Below are 19313 nucleotides of genomic sequence, written 5' to 3'. Positions count from 1 at the left end.
AAAATTATGATCGGATATAGAATTTCGAATTTCTGGAAAAGTTTTCTGATGATGATTGTAGAGGGCACTGATGATGTAACATGCTGAGTTGAGCGCTCAATAGTGTGCGTGTGTGTGTGTGCTTCCCGTTTTGATTTTTTTTTTTGTCACAAACAATAAAACTTCATCGTCATCGGTCATAGTTTCTAATTTTGAATTTTGATTTTTTCTATTGAAAAAAAAATGGAACGTTTTTGTAAAGAACATGGTCTTGTTTTTGAAAATCCTGATGATTTTCGTGATCCAATTCTCGATTATCAAAATGATAATCGTTTACCATCGAAATTGTCGAATAAATTGGCCGAACTTAATTATCGAAAACCGACACCAATACAAGCGGTAGCCATACCGATTATTTTGGAAAAACGTGATTTCATTGGTATGAAAAATTTGTATTTTTTTTTTCATTTTTTTTATCACTTGATTGTACAACAACAAAAATAGGTAAAGCAGAAACTGGCTCAGGAAAAACATTGGCATTCGTAGTTCCCGCAACAATTTTTATGATGAATAATGCTGATGATCTTGACACAAAATCTTCTGGTTGTTATCCAAAAGTGATGGTCATATCACCAACACGTGAATTGGCCATACAAACAAATGAGGTATTCGAATCAATTGGTTTATTCAAATCACTCTGTGTTTATGGTGGTGCATCACGTATGATGCAATATAACGATTTACGATCAAAACGACCACAGGTTATTGTTGGTACACCGGGACGTATCAATGATTTTCTTGAAGCTTCCGCCATTCATTTGTCAAAATGTACTTATTTAGGTAGGAAATTTTCAAATTTAGAATGATAATTCATATTGATTCATTTTTTATGTTGATCTATAATTCATTTTCAGTTTTGGATGAAGCTGATCGTATGTTTGATATGGGTTTTTATCCACAAATCAAAAAAATTATCGATCTTTGTCCAGAAATTTCTGAACGACAAACATTATTGTTTTCAGCTACATGGGTGGAAAAAGTACAAGAATTGGCTGATCCATTATTGAATTCGAATCGTTCATTAGTTTCGATTGGTCCATTGTATGGCCTAAAAGCTTGTGTCGATATTAAACAACATCTATTTCGTTGTCGTGAATTTGAAAAGAAAATATTATTACAAGAAATAATCCGTGAATTTGATGGCTTTAAAATTTTGGTATTTGCATCGACAAAATTACGTTCACAATCGGTGTGTGATGAAATGAACGATTTGAATATCGCCAGATGTGATTACATACATGGCGATGTTGCACAAGAACGACGTGAACGTCTTATTCAAAATTTTAATCATGGCAAAATAATGATTATATTTGCCACTGATGTTGCATCACGTGGTTTAGATATTAAAGACATTGAAGTGGTGGTCAATTATGATTTTCCTGTGGACGTAGAAACCTATGTTCATCGTATTGGACGTTGTGGCCGAAATGGTGCCAAAGGTTTGGCATTTACATTTATTACTGAAAGATTTTTTGAAAATCAATATACACATAAAAAATTGATAAAAGTTGTCGAAAATTCTGGTAATACAATACCGGAAAATTTACAATTGTAAACACAAACATTTATACATACACACATTATCATATATATCACTTATTTTGATTGAATTCAAAATACATACATACATACACATCTTTTAATTTGACTAAATTCAAAATTTAATAATAATAACAAATAAATAAATAAATATAATTTTCTAATTTCTATTGACATTTAAAATATTGTTCCAGATATCACCACCATGGCTAAATGGAATAGAACGAGCTTTCAATTGTTCAGATTGCTGTTGCTGTTGTTGTTGTTGTTCCAGTTTTTCTCTTATCAAATGATCCAATTTATATCCAGAACGTGGATAGACAAAATCATTCGATGATAATCGTAATGATGGACAAAGGTCATTTGATCCATCACCAACATAATGTAAACGATTATAATAATGGTTATTATTATTATTATTATTCTCATTGATTCGTTGTTGAATATAATCTTCAAGTACATGTCCTTTACAAAGATTTTTTGCTGATAATTGACATTCATTTTGTTCATGATAATATTCAATACAAAGACGACCATTTTCATCGAAACAGGCCGGATTTGTGAATACTTTCCTATAGGACAAACAAACAAAAAAAAAGATTAATAATTAATCAATCAATAAATCTGTATAAACTTACTGAAAACAATTGGTAAGATTATTTTGTGCCAAGATTTCATTGATTGCAAATGAATTTGCATCTGATATGATAATCATTTCGAATTTTTTACCATTTGAAGGCAATCCATTATGTAGATTTCGAATCAATTCAATCATACCGGGTACAAATTTCATATGACTAAAACATTGACAATAATCATCATGACGAATACCATTTTCATGTAGAAAATTGAATACTTTTTGCATATAATCAGTCCATACTATATTTTTGGACCAAAATTCCACTGGAATACGACCATTCGGTGCAAGTTGATTGATAAAAGTATCTGTATTACAATCAATGATTGTTTGATCGAAATCGAATATGACCAATTCCAGATTTTGATTGACAACCGATGATGATGACGATGATGGATTGATTTCCGAATCGATTGTCATGATGAATGTGGCAAATGCTTATTGGAAAGTGAAAAATGTTTTGAAAAAAAACTAGAACAAAGCCAAAAAAAATGATGAAAAATCGAAGAAATTCAATTATCGTTAATTGAACAAAATTAAATCAGGAAACAAAAATTTTCAATTGAAAAAAAACCATCCTAATCATCATCATCAATTGGGAAAAACAAAACAAATGCATCAACGAAAAAAAAACGAATTCTATTTTAACAACGAAAGTCTTGCTGTGTTTCAATAGCTGCTTCATTTATCACAACACAAATTATTTCTTTTTTCATTATTATATGCACGCACGTGATTAACGAGGTTCTGAGTGGAAAATTTTCAAAAAAAAAATACCGAAACTTTAAATATAAAAATGGATCCAAACGAAACATCAAGTAATCAATCGGAAAATTATGTGCACAATGAAAATGAAGAAGAAGATGATGATGATGATGATGAAGAAATTCGAAAGATTAAAATTGCCTTAGAAATGAATCAAATGTTGACCGAACAATTCAAATGGAAACGACAGAAAATCCAACAATTACAAGATTTAGATTTTCGTGATAATGAGTATGATGATGATGATGATAATGATGATGAATCATCAACAAATTCTGTTCGCAATCTAACACATTTGGAGAAACGAAATTCAACAATGTTTTTGACAAAATTTTATAAACCATATCTTCGTGATGATCGTGGTTTTAGTGCACCGAATCTATTCAATCCAGAACATGAATATGTTCTGGATACTCGAATCCAAATGTGTTTGCATCATCAATGTCCTGTTCGTAATTGGAAAACAAGTGAAATTAAAATCATTCGTAATGAAGTTCAATCACAAAATCTATTCAAACAGACACGTTCGATTGTCAAACGTATTGAAGAATTGTTAGTATTAAAAGCACGTACAGCCGAACAAACTGAAGAAGTTAATCGATTGAATTCTGAATTAGCAATGAAACGATTATCACAAGAAGAACCGGAACGATTCTGTCCACAAATCGATTGGTTAGCCATTGCAAAATTATGTGAAAACGAAGATCGAAATGAAAATGATTATGAACTTTATTACAATAATTATCTACATTCCAGTGTTAATCGTAATGAATGGACCGAAGATGAAGATGTACGTCTTAAAGAATTGATTGAAAAATATGGTGAAAATAATTGGGATCAAGTAGCGGCCGAATTGTCCGTTACTGGTAGTCATCGTCTAGCATGGCAATGTTGTTCCCGTTATCAATCACGACATTCAAAATCGATGCATATGACTGGACCAATTGAAGGTGAGGAAGCAGAAAAACTTTCACATTTAATTGAACTAGCACGTACAAATGCCGGTGAAGTGGATTGGAAATATGTTTTCCGTGTACATGAAGGTCGACGAATATCACAAATAAAACATTTCAATAATCAACAGCTACTTGAATCATCAAATTGGAAACGATGGAAACGTTGGACACAGCTAGAGGATACGATAATTTTTGCTGCACATAAATATTATCAAAATTATATTGAAAAAAATGAAGGCATCTATGTAAAGATTGCACAACATTTACCGAATCGTACAAATAGACAGATACGTGAACGTTATACAATGATATTATCACAACAACGACAACAACGTGGTGATTGGAAATTAAATGATGATATGAAATTGATGCTAGCATGTGCCGATGATTTACGTGTTGATGGAAAAATTGATTATATACGTTTGAATCGTAATCATTTTCCATACCGTAATGCACATCAATTATTTCATCGTGTACGATTATTAACACGATATATACCTAGTAATTTTTTTCAACAACAACCAATCAATGAAAAACAATTAATGGAATGTTTACAAACAGTGAAAACAAAACGTTTATCGTGGAAACAAATATCGCAACCAAAATTGCCTAAAAATTCTATGAAATTATTAAATTATATACGAAAATTGTCCGATATTCAACAGATGATTATCGATGGTAAACATAATCCAGATGGTCAAAATGATGATGAAAATTCAACTAGCGGTGATAATGATAATGATGATAATGATAATGATGATAATGATGATGATGATGACGATGATGATGATGATGATGATGATGATGATGATGATGATGATGATGTTGAACAAACAACGACAACAATGAATTTACCAACAGCATTAACAGTATTGACACGGCCAAATGATGATAATTGTGAACAACAATGGACAATCGATTCATGTATACAACTATATAAACATCTTAAACCATTGGCTAATTTTTTTCAACGCCGCTGTATTTATGATTCAAACAGTGATTTACATTGTGCCGACATGATACGTACTGTTTTACGTGAATTATTAGATCCAGATATTAGTAATGATATTACTGAAGTGACACCATCTGTTGATTACGATCAAACTGATGACTATGACGACGGTGATAGTGTAAATCCATCATCATTGGATACATTAAGATTCTATTTGGCCACCACTTCTGTTTCAATCAATCAACGGCAACAACAACAACAGCAACAATTCAACGAAATTCGTTCATTATTTTTACCAAATTATTCAACAACATATGCATATGTATTGATGCAATTTTTATACAATGCAATGTTTATACATTCAGTTGAAAATCAATATCAAATGATGAATAATGATGACAACAATGATGATAATGTTGAATATCAAAAATTACGTACAATATTCTTATCATTATTTTTATGGCCAGCATTATTATCAAGATTAAGACCGGATAATAATTGTAGTGATGAACGTTTACAACAATCAATATTACGACAATCGTCATCATCATCTCGAATCGATGATTCGAATCTTATTGGATTGCCGGATGAACAACAACAACAACAACAGCAGCAGCAACAATTAATTATTAAACGTAGAGGAAGAAGACCGAAACGTAAATTTCGCCATGGAAGTTTGAATGAATTTTTACGTACACGTTCGATACAGCAGAAAATTTTTTTAATTAAAAATATCGATAATTTCAATCAATCACAATCATCATCATCATCATTGCCATCGTTATGGTTTCAGCGGATGAATTTCAAACAATTATTAGTGGAAAAAGTTTCTGAATTTTTGGAACAAATTTCCAATTATGTTGATGAAGAATTATCACGTCGTCAACGGGAAAAAGAATCATCGACGAATAATAAACGCTCAAGAATTGTTCGTAAACGGCGTGCATGTTCCATCGATGATGATAATGATAATCCAATTCAAATACGACGTTCTGGTCGTATTTCATCACGTTCCTATAATAATTCATCTGTTGTTGTTGTTGTTGATGATGATGATCATGATGATGATCATCATCATAATAATGATGATGATTAAAAAAAAAATTTCAAAATCCATATATGATGGAATTATTTTTTTTTTCTCTCTCTCTCCCTCTCTCAAGAATTTGAAATCTTTATAAATTTTCAATCTTTGCTTTGTTGTGATTATGAAAATTCTGTGTCATAATAATAATAAAAATCTTTTTTTTTTAATCTTTCAATAGAATAATTTTTGTATTTATTATTCTGTGATGACAAAAAGAAATGGTGAAAAAAAAAAATAATCCTCAAATGAATGAAATTGAAAAATTTTGTTCCAATTTGATGTTTGTGTGTGTGTGTGTGTGTGTTTTATTTTTCAATTTTAGTTCTTAAAATACAAACAAACAAACAAAAAAAACAAAACAAAAAAAAATGGAACACGGATCAATTAATGACTGGAATTGGATTGAATTTCATTTTAAAATTGAAAATTTCCTTTCTTTTGTTCTTCTTCTTCGTTTGATTTTGTTTTGTTTTTTTTTTCATTTTCTTTTTAAAACACACACACACACACACACAATAAGATAACGGAAAACGGAAACATTTCATAATCAGATCAAATGGAAATGGCAAAAAAAAAAATTTGTTTTTTAATCAGAATAATTGAATAAAATGAACTTTACAAATGACAACAGCAAAAAAAAAATCAATTTTCATGTTTTAATTTCTAAAAAAAAATCGAATCTAACCCCCTCCCCCTTCAGCGAACACAACAGCGCCTACTTGCTCTATTTTTTTTATGTTCTAATTCTGTGTTGCAAGAATTTACAAAAAAAAAATTTCATGCCTGCATTCAGTGTGTGTGTGTGGCTGTTGTATGTTCGATTATTGTTGTGTCACACTCTGATTGATCAAAACAAGTAAAATGATGATGATGATGACCAATCCATTATTGATCAATAGATTGGGATCATCAGTTCATCATTAATGTATCAATCTTTAAATGTATTTCATCGTAATCGAAAATCTTGTCTTACGGCAAAAAAAAAATTGAAAAAAAAATAATCTGAAACAAACAAACAATAACAATGGCATTAAGAAAAAAAAACAAAAGAAAAATGGACAATGGTCATTACAAATAAAAAAAAAGAAGAAACATGATCCCCGCCAACACACGCAGACACACACACACACAGAAAAAAAACACATGATGAATCATTGATGTAAAATGAAATGGAATCAATTTTGATTCCATTTAAACAATAGAAAATCATGAGCATCAAATCATTTGGCTTCACATTTATTCATTCATTCAAAAGAAATTCTTGTAATTTCTCATTTCTGATGATGATGAAAAAAAAATCAGAATTTCATTTCATTTCAATTCAATTCAATTTTTTTTTGCAGATTTCATCAGAAATTTTGTAATCTAAATTCTAGAATTCTTAATTCATTGATCACATAAAATAACATATGATGATGACGATGATGGCAATTCAGAATTCAGCCACTTAGTATGGAGAGCGATTTTTTGAATTCTGTACCAATGAAGAATATTAATAATGATAAAAAACTTGTTAACACTGTGTGTGCGTTGTAAGTCATCAACCGTTTTATTCATGATTATTCGAATGAATAGAATCCAAAAAAAAAAAAAAAAAAAAATACTGAATAAAAGTTTGGGCTTTGAAGGCCAAACTTGAAAGGCCCTTGAAAAAAAAGGATTTTTTCTCAAGTGTTGCTGTGTCACCTGAAAATCTTGAATAATAAACCACATTCACTACACACACACACAAATGAACCATGTTATTGGCCATATAATACAGTAATACCCCGCTTAACGCGGGGGTTACGTTCCAAAAATTCTGAGCGTTAAGCGAAACAGCGCTAAGCGGGGCTATCTTTACATAATGCATTTTTACCCTTCATATACAATGTAACAATGTAATGCAATGTAGGGTAATTATACAGCGTTATATCGAATCAGCGCTAAACGGGGCAGCGTTAAGCGGGGTATGAGTGTACTTCAACTGCCGCCCACTCCCCACCTACACACGCGTTCCGCTTTCTTTTCTCTGTTTTTTTTTCACTTAGAAAAAATTATGAATATTCAAATCAAAACTCTACATTCAATCAGATCTGATCAGTAGAGCAAGAAAGAAAAAAAATAAAGAATATTCCTGAAACCAGTTCATGTATGTTTTTTGGGCAGTAATGCAAAATATCATCCACATATCATGTGTTATATATTATATTATATTATAATATAATGTCAAGCGAAAAAAAACAGAAAAAGAAAAAAAAAAGTTTTAATTACTCCACTTTTAATTTTTGTTCGGTTTTGTTTTGTTTCCGCTTATAGAAAACTTTTGTTTTTCGAAACTTTTCTCCATTTCTAATTTTGTGTGTTTACGAAAAATTTCTTCTATAATTATTCTGTTCCTTCTTGTTTGATGCATATCTCTTATCCATTCATAAATGATGTTGATGTCGATGTCGATGAAAATGACAATTCTGGAGGAGAATCATAATTATTTCCCAAGAATATTGTTCGCCATTCATTGTTGTTGCCAATCAATTGTCTATCATAATTGTTGTTTGCTGATAAACTACACATTGTTATCGTTGTTTGATTCGGTAAATTTTTTTCATATTCTTGTTGTTTGGACAATAATAATGATGATCCTGATTCTGATTCTGATTCTGGTTGCGAATTTGATTTTAAAATTTCATTATTATAATCATCATTTGAATATGATAAAGATGTTTTTATGCTGGTATTCGTGGTGCCATCGGTGGACTCGCTATTACAATCATCGGAATATTCTGCTTCTGATTCTTCATTATTTTCTGTTGTCATTTCACCATCATCATAATCATCATGATCATTGTAATTTTCATTGTCAAACAATAATGAATGGCCACCATTTTCAATATCATGATCATGGTCATTATCATCATGATTATGGACAATAAATCTTTTCATCATTGATTGCTTAATATCATGATTATAGTCAAATGTATTGATCATTATTGTATAGAATGAACAAAATGATTGTTTCATCATTTTCATAAATTCAATGACCATTGTATTCATTTTTTTCACACTTGTTCGTTTATTTTCATTTCCACTTTTTTTCTACTCATACATACATAAATAAGCCAGAAATTAAAAGAAAAAAAAAATTAGGAAAATTCGATAAAATCAAATTTTGTTTCACTTCTATTCACAACAATTCTTGACCAATTGGAATTTTTTTTCCATTGTTGTTGTTGTAGTTGTTTTTGTTAATTCTGGCCAAATCTAATTCAGTGTGTGTGTGTGTGTGTGGGTGTGTGTATGAAGAAACCGTATGAATTTATTATTCTTTGGAAAAAAGAATAATGAAGAGCTTAAAACAAGTAAACTTTTTTTGAAAAGATTTTAAACATTGTTGACAATGTACAAACACACACACACACACACACACACACACACACACAGACAGACTACTCACAATCAGAATGTGAAAATCACACCGAATCGATCGATGAATAATTGCAATCAATCAACAAACGATAAGAAGAAAACAAATTATTCAATTGTCTCAACAACAATAACAACAAAAAAGTAGACAAAAAAAAAATCTGATTAAATTACGTTGCCACGTCACCACAAAATTAATAATAATGATGATGATGAAAGCGAATTCAAATCAAAATTTCCACTATTTCATTCATCATAAAATGTTTGACAGAAGAATAAGAAGAAGAAGAAAACAATTTCATTTCACAAATCAATGATAAATTGAATTTGCATAATTTACATTTCTCTGGAATGGAATTGAATGGGCACATAAAACAACAACAACAACAACAACGACGACGACGACGACGACAACGAAAAGAAGTGGGCACAAAATTTTTTGTTTCTGTATTGAAATTGCAAAATCAATATTGCATCATCCAATGCCCAATTATCATCATTATCATGGCCATGGTCATCATTGAACAAAACTGAATCAAAAATGAAAAATGAAAACGAAAAGAGAAAAGAGAAAAGAGAAAAACAACAATTGAAAGTATACAACAAATGATCATGTGATTTTTTTTCAGTGTAAGTGGGTTTCTGTTTTCTGTTTTTTTTATTGTCTGTTCAACAACCAAAAATAATGACATTGACAAACAAACGAACAAAAAAAATTTTTTTTTTTTCGTTTTGATCGTTACAAATTTCAAGGTTTTTAATTATCATATGTTCTTTGTTTGAATTGTATCCATTGGTTGAGATTATTGATGACAATTGGTGGAAACATATATATTGTTCATAAAAATGTGTATTTAATCAATGATAGCATTTATTGAAAATGGCAAAACATAATACAATTATTAAAGGAAAAATTTTCATTTATATAGATTTAAAATAATATACTAGAAGTTTCTAGAGACCTCTAGTTTACAATCATCATAGTTCATTATACAGCTGATGTTTTCTTTTTCAACATATATGGAATTTATTTCTGTATTTTTATTTTGTGTCCAAAACAATATAAAATATGAAACGTAGCACAAAAAGAGAGAGAGAGAAAAAAAATTAATCCATTTGAATTGTGAAACAAACAAATGAAAAAATTAATCAACCAATTATAGTTTAGTTTGAAAGTGAAGAATGGTCAAACATCTGTGTATCTGTGAATGTTGGCTTCACTGTCTAAATTTAAATTTGAATTTTTAATCTGATTGTTTGTTTTTTTTTCGTTTGTTCATTCATTCATTTGAATCTTTGAATTTCTGGATGGTTGTTGTTGTCATCATCATCATCATAGTTTGACATTTTTAATTCTGTTTAATTATTTTTTTTTCTTTTCTGTTTATGAATGTTGCAATGTTTTTTTTCTGTTTCTCTTATTATCGATTGTATGACAAGTTAATATGGCTTTTATCAAATATATTGATGATGGCATTTAAAAGGGCCGAAATTCTTTCTCCCTCTCTCTCCAAAAGAATTTGTCAATAATGATCAAATTATAACTCTTTCGATGATGATTATTTGGTTAAATCAAATTAATTTTCTTCATTTTCTCTTTTTTTTTCTTCTCTCCTCACTATGGAATGTTCATGTTTTATTTGATGTTCAAACAGAACCAAAAAAAAAAAAAAAAAAATGAACATATAAAACGACAAACACACAGTGAAAGTTATGATCTACCCGTTTTCAAGCCAAAAAAAAAAATAAAATGCACTGTATTTAAAATGTTATTATGTTTGTTTAAAAACAACAACAACAACAACAACATGATGGCAAAGAAAAATGGAAAAAAAACATCAACATTAGCAAAAAAAAATATGTCCAGAATCCAAAAATAGTGCAGCAAAAAAAAAAAATAACAAAAAAAAACAAACCCAACTGCGCAATCTTGAATCAAAATGGTAGCAACAGACATGCGTTCATTCTGTTTTTGTGGAGCCAAAAAAAAAGCTTTGGCGCCATATATATATATTTGATGATGATACATTCATCTGGATCATATTCAATCGATATTGACAAACAAACGGGTGACGGACATGCAAAGAATTACCGGCCAACATAAACAGTTTATGTGCGTGTGTGTGTGTGTGTATGTCAATCAACAAGCAACAAAATTAAATCCTAGAAATCCATGACATTGAAATTTGTTTTTCTTTTTTATGTGAATTTCTTGTTTGTTTGTTTGTTTGGTTTTTCCATTTGAATTTTCATCAAATTCAGATATATTTAAATTTTTCAAAATCAAAATGATGATGTCTGTTGTTTGTTTGTTTATGTGTGTGTGTGTTTGGAAGTTTGTTGTCCATTAGAAATCGAATAATGATCAATTAACATGAGTTTTTTTTCATATTCGGTATGTATGTAATTCATTATAATACAAACACAAATAAAAACTACATTTTCACTTGATGATGATAAAATTGGCCCACTTTAATGGTATTTCGATTTTTATCTCTCCTGTTTGTTTGTTTGTTTGTCCATTGATCGGAAATTCCCAAGGCACAATATAAAGAAAAAGCATGAAAAAAATTCGTTTTTTTCTTCTTATTATCTGTTTTTGTCCATATATTTGATGGTTGATTCTCTCTCTTTCTTTCTCTTTATTCATGGAGCATATTAGAATTATTCTTCCTTCTTCTACTAATTCATTCTAATTTCAACATGATTCTTGTGTTTATCATCATCATCATCATCATCATCACTATTCAATAAAAATTATAATCATCAAAAGAAAAAAAGAATCAGAATGAATCCTCAAAAGAAATCAATTTCTATTCTATCTATTTCTAATCATCAGAATTGAATATAGCATTCAGTTCAATCCGACGAACAAGAATAAGAATAAAAACTAACGAACGAACAAATAAAGAGAAAGAATCAGAAATGTTTGTAATAATCATGAAATTTTAGGTTGTAGGTCAAAATCCCGAAAACAAAAACCCCGAAAACCGAAACGCCGAAACCAAATGACCGAAAAAAAATTATCCCGAAAACAAAAACCCCGAAAACAAAAACCCCGAAAAAAAATTATCCCGAAAAAAAATTATCCCGAAAACAAAAACCCCGAAAAAAAATTACCCCGAAAACAAAAACCCCGAAAACAAAAACGTAGAAAATGGCTTGTTCCCTTAAACTTTAAGGGGGATAGGAAGTATAGAGGGCGCAAAAAAAACACATTTTTTGTTAAATGATTGCTCTTTAATGAAACGTCCGAAATTTTTGAAATTTACCTATTTAATTATTTTGGAGTCCTAGAATAATTTAACATAAACAAAAAATAAAAAATATTTATACATCAATATGAAACAATCAGTTGAAAATCAGCTGTTCAAAAAGCATGGTCGGCGTGATATCTTAAGAACCGTAGCTCGGAATTTGATGAAATTTTCGGGAATTATGGACAGGATTAGTGGTTATCGTGAGTGACTAAATCGTTATATATCTCCAAGGAGAAGGGCATTTTTGGACCAATTGAAACTTAGGGTTGAAAAATTAACAGTTTTTTTCTTCACATTCAGGCTAATATCCGCCATAATATCCGGTTGTGAGCCATGATTTAGTCACTCACGATAGCCGCTAATTCTGTCCATAATTCCTGAAAATTTCATCAAATTCTGAGCTACGGTTCTTAAGATATCACGCGGACCATGTTTTTTGTACAGCTGATTTTCAACTGATTGTTTCATATTGATGTATAAATATTTTTTATTTTTTGTTTATGTTAAATTATTCTAGGGACCCTAAATAATTACATAAGTAAGTTTCAAAAACTTCGGACGTTTCATTGAAGAGCAATCATTTAACAAAAAATGCGTTTTTTTTGCGCCCTCTACAGTTCCTATCCCCCTTAAATGAACGGAGATTAACACTATTACTGTGAGAAATTTCATGTACCGGATTCTACGAAAAGAAGTCATTAGATCTAGTTTATTCATCATACAATCACCACAAGTTTTAAATTTTAAATTAATATCTAGATATTCATGATGATATTTTTTAATTTGTTGTCAATAATCCATAGATTAAATGAAATTTCATTTTTTGTTATTTGGGCCAAATTTTCTTCAAAATTTATCTTAAAACCGCCTTCAATCAATTTTCGAACAGATATCAAATTTGAACTGAAACCTCCATAGGCCACATCTTTCAATTTGGTTTTGGTTCAATAACAACATTACCAATTTTTCTCTGATGTAATTGTATTACCATTAGCCAATTCAAATTCAATCTGTTTATCTTCTTGATCCATATGTAAATTTTTATCAATCGTTGTATGAGAAGTACATCCAGAATCAAGTATCCAGATATCTGATAATTTTTCAGCACATTTCAACAACAACGATTTTGCAGCTTTCTTCTCTTTTTTGTTATTTGATTTCGTGAAAATGATGAGCTAGAAGAAGATTTATCATTAGATGATGTTGATGGAGAAACTTCTGTTTTATTGGAATCAATTTTTCGTTTCATCCAACATCCTTCAACTTTATGTCCAATTTTATGGTAAAATGGGCATTTTATATTATTTTTAAACTTTTTCTTAAGATTGAGATTTGGCCTTTTCATCATATACAATGAATTCATTCATGATGTTGTTCATTGTACCATTCTGGTTAATCATAATTCGATCAGCCAGTTGTTCAAATTTTGAATTTGATCGTAACATGCTCATAATAATCACGCAACGATGTTTATCAGTGTATTTACACGATTCTGATTCAATCGATTCAAATTTGACAATAACTGTTTCTAGCCTTGTTCTCAAAGAACTACTTTTATATGAACATGTTGTAGTGAGAATCAAACGAATGCAAAATGAACAATATTTAATAATAAATAAAGGTTAATCGTAGCTGAATAACGCTACTCTTATAAATATTGCACAAACATAATTGTTAAGTAATTACATTACTACAACAGAACATTGGCTGGCTTCAGTAAAATCAGCATTTCGAAGTTGTGGTAAATAGATCAACAGATTTCAAACTATGTTGTAAATTTTGAACCGGAATTTTAGTTTGTCTTTGCTCAATATCCATAATCGATGTGGTTATGATAATGTTCGGTTGCTAGCTTATATTGTGGACATTCTTCACAGAAAACTGAATAATTGACATTTAATTCAGAACTAGACTAATTTTTCCTGTGTTGATTCCACCACAAACAATAAGCACAACTAAATAATTGACTAGATGAAGTGTATGTTCTTGATTCATGATTACCATGGCATTTTGAGCAGACTAGAGCATTTTTAGATTTTCCAGTTTATGGTCAAAACGTAGGCATTTGTGACATTGTCCTACAGAAATATTGTTCTTTGACGTGCAATATTTAATTGGGTACCATTTTTTCGGTCAGTAAAATGAGGGGTTGGTCAGTAATTTTTTAAAAGTTTTGGTCAGTTGAAAACGATCGGTAAATATATCAATTTTGGTCAGTTTTTCATGTGAATAATCAGTTAATTTAATAAATTGTCCGTTATCAAACTTGAGGTGAAACATCCAAAATTACAAATTTCGCTCCAACACGATCTTTTTTGAGAAGGCAAATTGATGTCAATTTATCGTCAATACGATTCATTGACCGAATCAATTAGGATTCGAATTATATAATTTATATTACATTATATTATTATATTATTCATTTATATTATATAATTATCACCATTTGTTCGTTTAAAATTGGAAATTTAAATCCAAATTTCACTTATTTATCTTTGATTCTATTCAGTTTGGTCGAATAATTCTTTAAGCTTTAAAGTTTAAGGGAACAAGCCATTTTCTACGTTTTTGTTTTCGGGGTTTTTGTTTTCGGGATAATTTTTTTTCGGGGTTTTTGTTTTCGGGATTTTTGTTTTCGGGATAATTTTTTTTCGGGATAATTTTTTTTCGGGGTTTTTGTTTTCGGTCATTTGGTTTCGGTGTTTCGGTTTTCGGGGTTTTTGTTTTCGGGATTTTGACCTACAACCGAAATTTTACTTTCTAAAATGATGACGATGATGATGAATTTGGAAAACGGAAATTTAATGAATTCTGTTATTCAATTTCACCTGTTATGGGAGGGGGAAGTACAGAATCCGTCTTATTACTCGGAATGGATAAGTTTTCTGTTATTTTTTTTCCATCGCATCCATTCACGCACATCTAATGTTCAATTATTATTATTTTCCAGTGAAAATTTCTTCTCTTCTTTTTCGTTTTCGTTTTTTTTATCTCATTGCAACAATTTTTAGTTTGTGGTTAGGTGTGTGCGCGTGTGGGTGTGGGCGTAGTTGAAAAACGTTGAATTTGATGAGAAATGAAAAACAGGAAAATTTTTTTTTTTTTTTTTGATTCTGGAATCAAAAATAAGAAGATGATGAAATACTTGAAAGTGTCATTTACATGTTGATTCTTTTTTTTCTCATTACGGTTCATCCAAATTGTATGTATGTTTTTGGTGTTTGTGTAGGTTGTCATCTCTTTTTTTTTCATGATCATTCATCATAAATTTTATAATTGACAATTTTCAAATGCAACCAATGTCCATATTATTGAATGACAAAATCATCGTTCGTGATTGTTGTATTTTGTATGTTTACAATTGCCATTTGAAATGGAACAAACAAACAAACAAACAAAAACAGAGACAATTCTGTCATTCATTCATTCATTCATTTAATGACATTTTTTGTTTTTGTTTTTGTTTACCCGGTTTATTTGTTTTCATTATTGTGTGAAAATTGTTACAAACAATTCATTTTAGTGACGTCTTCGTTTTATTTCCATTCAAAGAATAAAAAAAACGAGCAAAACAATCGACAACAAAAGAAACTTTTCCATTTTCAAATGATTTTGTTGCCGTTTGTAAATGGATTATTATGGACATAATCGAATCGAACAGTAGTCACCCAAATGTGGATTCAGAAATTCAACTGAATTTGTGCTTGTTGAATTCTAGTTATGATGATGATTTCAAGAATTTTTTTTTTCATTTTTTTTTTAATTTTCATCATAGGAACAACAACAAAAACAACAGCAACGTCTTCAAAAATCAAAAAAAAACCAGATGAAAATCTAACAACAACACAATGACGATGATGATTATAAAACAACAACGTCGGCTATTATTGATGATGATCATCATGATTATAATGGCTGCATTTTCAATATTTATCTGTTTGACAATCAATTCATCATGGACGACAATCAATTTTAATAATAATGAAACAATACCATCAATTGATGATGATTTGAATGATGAATCATATAGACGTCTATTTCATCAATTATTATCACATCCAAATGTGTTATTAAATTCCAATGAAAATGAATCATCATCATCATCATCATTGCCGGCAAAAGAAGCATCGAATTTATATCATATAATTATAGCCAATTCAACAACATCGTTACCATTAATATTGGTTACAGCCACCAATGATGGTAATATTGTCAGACATCATTATTTTAATCAAACAGCAACGGCTGAATTATTGGAATCGGTTACATCATCAATATTGTCAAATGACACTGAAAATATTATGAATAATGATGATGACGATGACGATGACGATGATGAATATGAATATGGTGGACATTCAACTGAAATGATTGTAATGCAGCCATCAATGATACATTTACGTTATTTACAATCATCATCATCATCATCATCAAATATTAATAATAATCAAAGTGATGATAATGATAATCATTCATCTATATCGATAAATCATTTACCAACGGATACAATTCTTCAATTGATTGAATCAATGTATTTGAAAACGAATGATAAAGATGATGATGATGATTATGATGATGATGATGATCAATCAACGCAACAAGTACGAACATATGATGATATCCAACAGGAATGGATACCATCATCAACGACAACAGATGATCCGATGGAATCTTTTTCATCATCATCAAATAATGATAATAATGATCCAGAATCTTCACTACCAGAATCATTGAAAAATAATCATTACATACGTAATACGTTGGTCATAATATCATATAGTATGATCATGTTTTTATCACTTTGTGGTAATTATCTTGTATTGCATGTAATATATACAACACCAAAATTACGTACAACAACGAATATATTGATTTTTTCATTAACAATATCCGATTTAATGACCACTATATTCAATATACCATTCAATTGTGCACGTTTTCTATTACGTAATTGGCCATTTCCAGATTCATTTTGTATCATTATGCCAACATTACAGGTGACCAGTGTATATGTTTCAACATTAACAATGGCAGCAATTTGTTTACATCGTTATCGTTCAATATTAGGCACAACCGGTGGTGGTGGTGGTGGTGGTGGTGGATCGAATGTGGTCATTTCATCACGTATCGGTTTCAATCATATTACACATTCAATGAGTAGTGTTCGTATAAAAATGTCTATACTATTCATATGGATCATATCGATATTGCTTGCATTGCCACATACATTATTTAATCTTGTTGTATGGATTGAATTACCGAATGGTAATCTGATACGACGTTGTCGTGCCCATTATCCACAATCAATTCGGGAACAGATGCCATTATTATTGTCATTATTGGCAACATTCACACAATTTTTATTACCATTAGGCATGACAACAATTTTATATAGCCGTATTGGCCGCATTATTGCACAACAAGGAAAATTAGCAAAACATTATTGTAATGAATTAAATCGTCGTATAGTGGACGCAAAACGTAAACGTATCACAATGCTTGTGTTGATTGTTGTCGGTTTTTTAATCACATGGTTACCATTAACCATGTATCATTTGTTGATTGATTTTCATATTGTTTATTTTCATTGGAATATATTTCTTACATTACATATTTGGGCAATGACATCTGTATGTTATAATTCATTTATATATTGTTTTATGAATGAAGATTTTCGTAAACGTTCCAAACAAATTATTGCCAAACATCAACGTTCATTTATGTCATTTTGTTTTATTTTTTTATTTATAAATCGTAAATCTGAACGTCATCTTGGTGCTGGTGGTGGTGGTGGTGGTGGTGGTAGCAGTAGTGGTGGTGATGGTGCTGGTGCTGGTACAACATCCACCAATTCAGTATCAGCACAAATAGTCAACTGTCAACAACAAACACAGCAACAAAATAATGATGATTGTCATCATTGTGATCATAATGATCAACTTGAACATCAGAATAAAAAAGATGGTCATATTTTTCGTACATCAATCATTAGACATGTAAATAATGATGATGATAATAATAATGAAAAAAAAGAAAAAGAAAAAAATGAAGATGAAGATGATGATGATGATGACGATAATAAAATAATGTCCACTGCTATTGATGAACAACAACAGCAACAAGAAAAATTACAATTTGAATCATCATCATTGAATGTAAATAAAAATGAAAATAAAACAGACACCAGTCAGCAATGATTTAGATACAATAACAATAATAATAAAATTCCAAAAAATTGAAATTCCAATAAAATAAAAAATCATTCCTTTGTAACACACACATATTGCACACACACATTGGAGAATTTCATTCGAATATAGAAGAATAATTCTCTTCATCTTTTACATTATCGAAATTCTTTTAGTAATTCCTTTGAATTCCACCACCACAACCACACCACTCTTATTTTTATTTTTAATTTTATTAACATGATGATGTTATCGGATGTTATTAAAAGAATTCTTGTTTGAAGAAAAAAAAACGAAAGATTTTAGTCTAGATGTTTTTCCGTTTATCCGGTATAATTTTTTTCTTTTTCATTTCATTTGTTGCCAATTCAATTGGATATATAAATGAAATTGTGTTTAGTAATTGAAAATAATGTGTTTTCATTGGAATTTATTATTATTATTATCATCATCATTTGATCACAGCATTCAAACTTACAACTGCTGCT

The 19313-nt window shown here is 29.8% G+C and overlaps 4 protein-coding genes across 5 annotated transcripts; 3 read left to right on the top strand and 1 right to left on the bottom strand.

Moving 5' to 3' along the window:
* The first annotated feature begins 105 nt into the window (after positions 1-105).
* On the top strand, positions 106-1739 carry LOC124497525 (uncharacterized). The gene is made up of 3 exons (XM_047061187.2): positions 106-418; positions 484-819; positions 894-1739. The coding sequence occupies exons 1-3, from the start codon at positions 223-225 to the stop codon at positions 1592-1594; spliced, it is 1233 nt and encodes a 410-aa protein (XP_046917143.2). The 5' UTR covers positions 106-222; the 3' UTR covers positions 1595-1739.
* On the bottom strand, positions 1661-4091 carry LOC124497534 (pyridoxal phosphate phosphatase PHOSPHO2). The gene is made up of 2 exons (XM_047061197.2): positions 2217-4091; positions 1661-2150 (listed from the first exon to the last, which is right to left on the bottom strand). The coding sequence occupies exons 1-2, from the start codon at positions 2633-2635 to the stop codon at positions 1739-1741; spliced, it is 831 nt and encodes a 276-aa protein (XP_046917153.2). The 5' UTR covers positions 2636-4091; the 3' UTR covers positions 1661-1738.
* Positions 3012-6222, top strand: LOC124497544 (uncharacterized). Its single transcript, XM_075734212.1, has one exon. It carries the CDS (start codon positions 3012-3014, stop codon positions 5982-5984), a length of 2973 nt encoding a protein of 990 aa, XP_075590327.1. The 3' UTR covers positions 5985-6222.
* Positions 6223-10557: 4335 nt separating this feature from the next.
* On the top strand, positions 10558-18999 carry LOC124497773 (uncharacterized). Of its 2 annotated transcripts, XM_075734209.1 has the most exons (3): positions 10558-10715; positions 15588-15843; positions 16413-18999. In XM_075734209.1, the coding sequence occupies exon 3, from the start codon at positions 16486-16488 to the stop codon at positions 18832-18834; it is 2349 nt and encodes a 782-aa protein (XP_075590324.1). In that variant the 5' UTR covers positions 10558-10715; positions 15588-15843; positions 16413-16485; the 3' UTR covers positions 18835-18999. The 2 variants fall into 2 exon arrangements, with proteins under 2 accessions (XP_075590324.1, XP_075590325.1); XM_075734210.1 differs by lacking the exons at positions 10558-10715; positions 15588-15843 and adding an exon at positions 11431-11772.
* The last annotated feature ends 314 nt before the right edge of the window (positions 19000-19313 follow it).

The sequence above is a fragment of the Dermatophagoides farinae genome, chromosome 9, assembly GCF_024713945.1.
Source record: "Dermatophagoides farinae isolate YC_2012a chromosome 9, ASM2471394v1, whole genome shotgun sequence".
NCBI classification, from domain to species: domain Eukaryota; kingdom Metazoa; phylum Arthropoda; class Arachnida; order Sarcoptiformes; family Pyroglyphidae; genus Dermatophagoides; species Dermatophagoides farinae.
The sequence above is the reverse complement of the archived record's forward strand: the minus strand, read 5'-3'. Positions and strand labels throughout refer to the sequence as shown.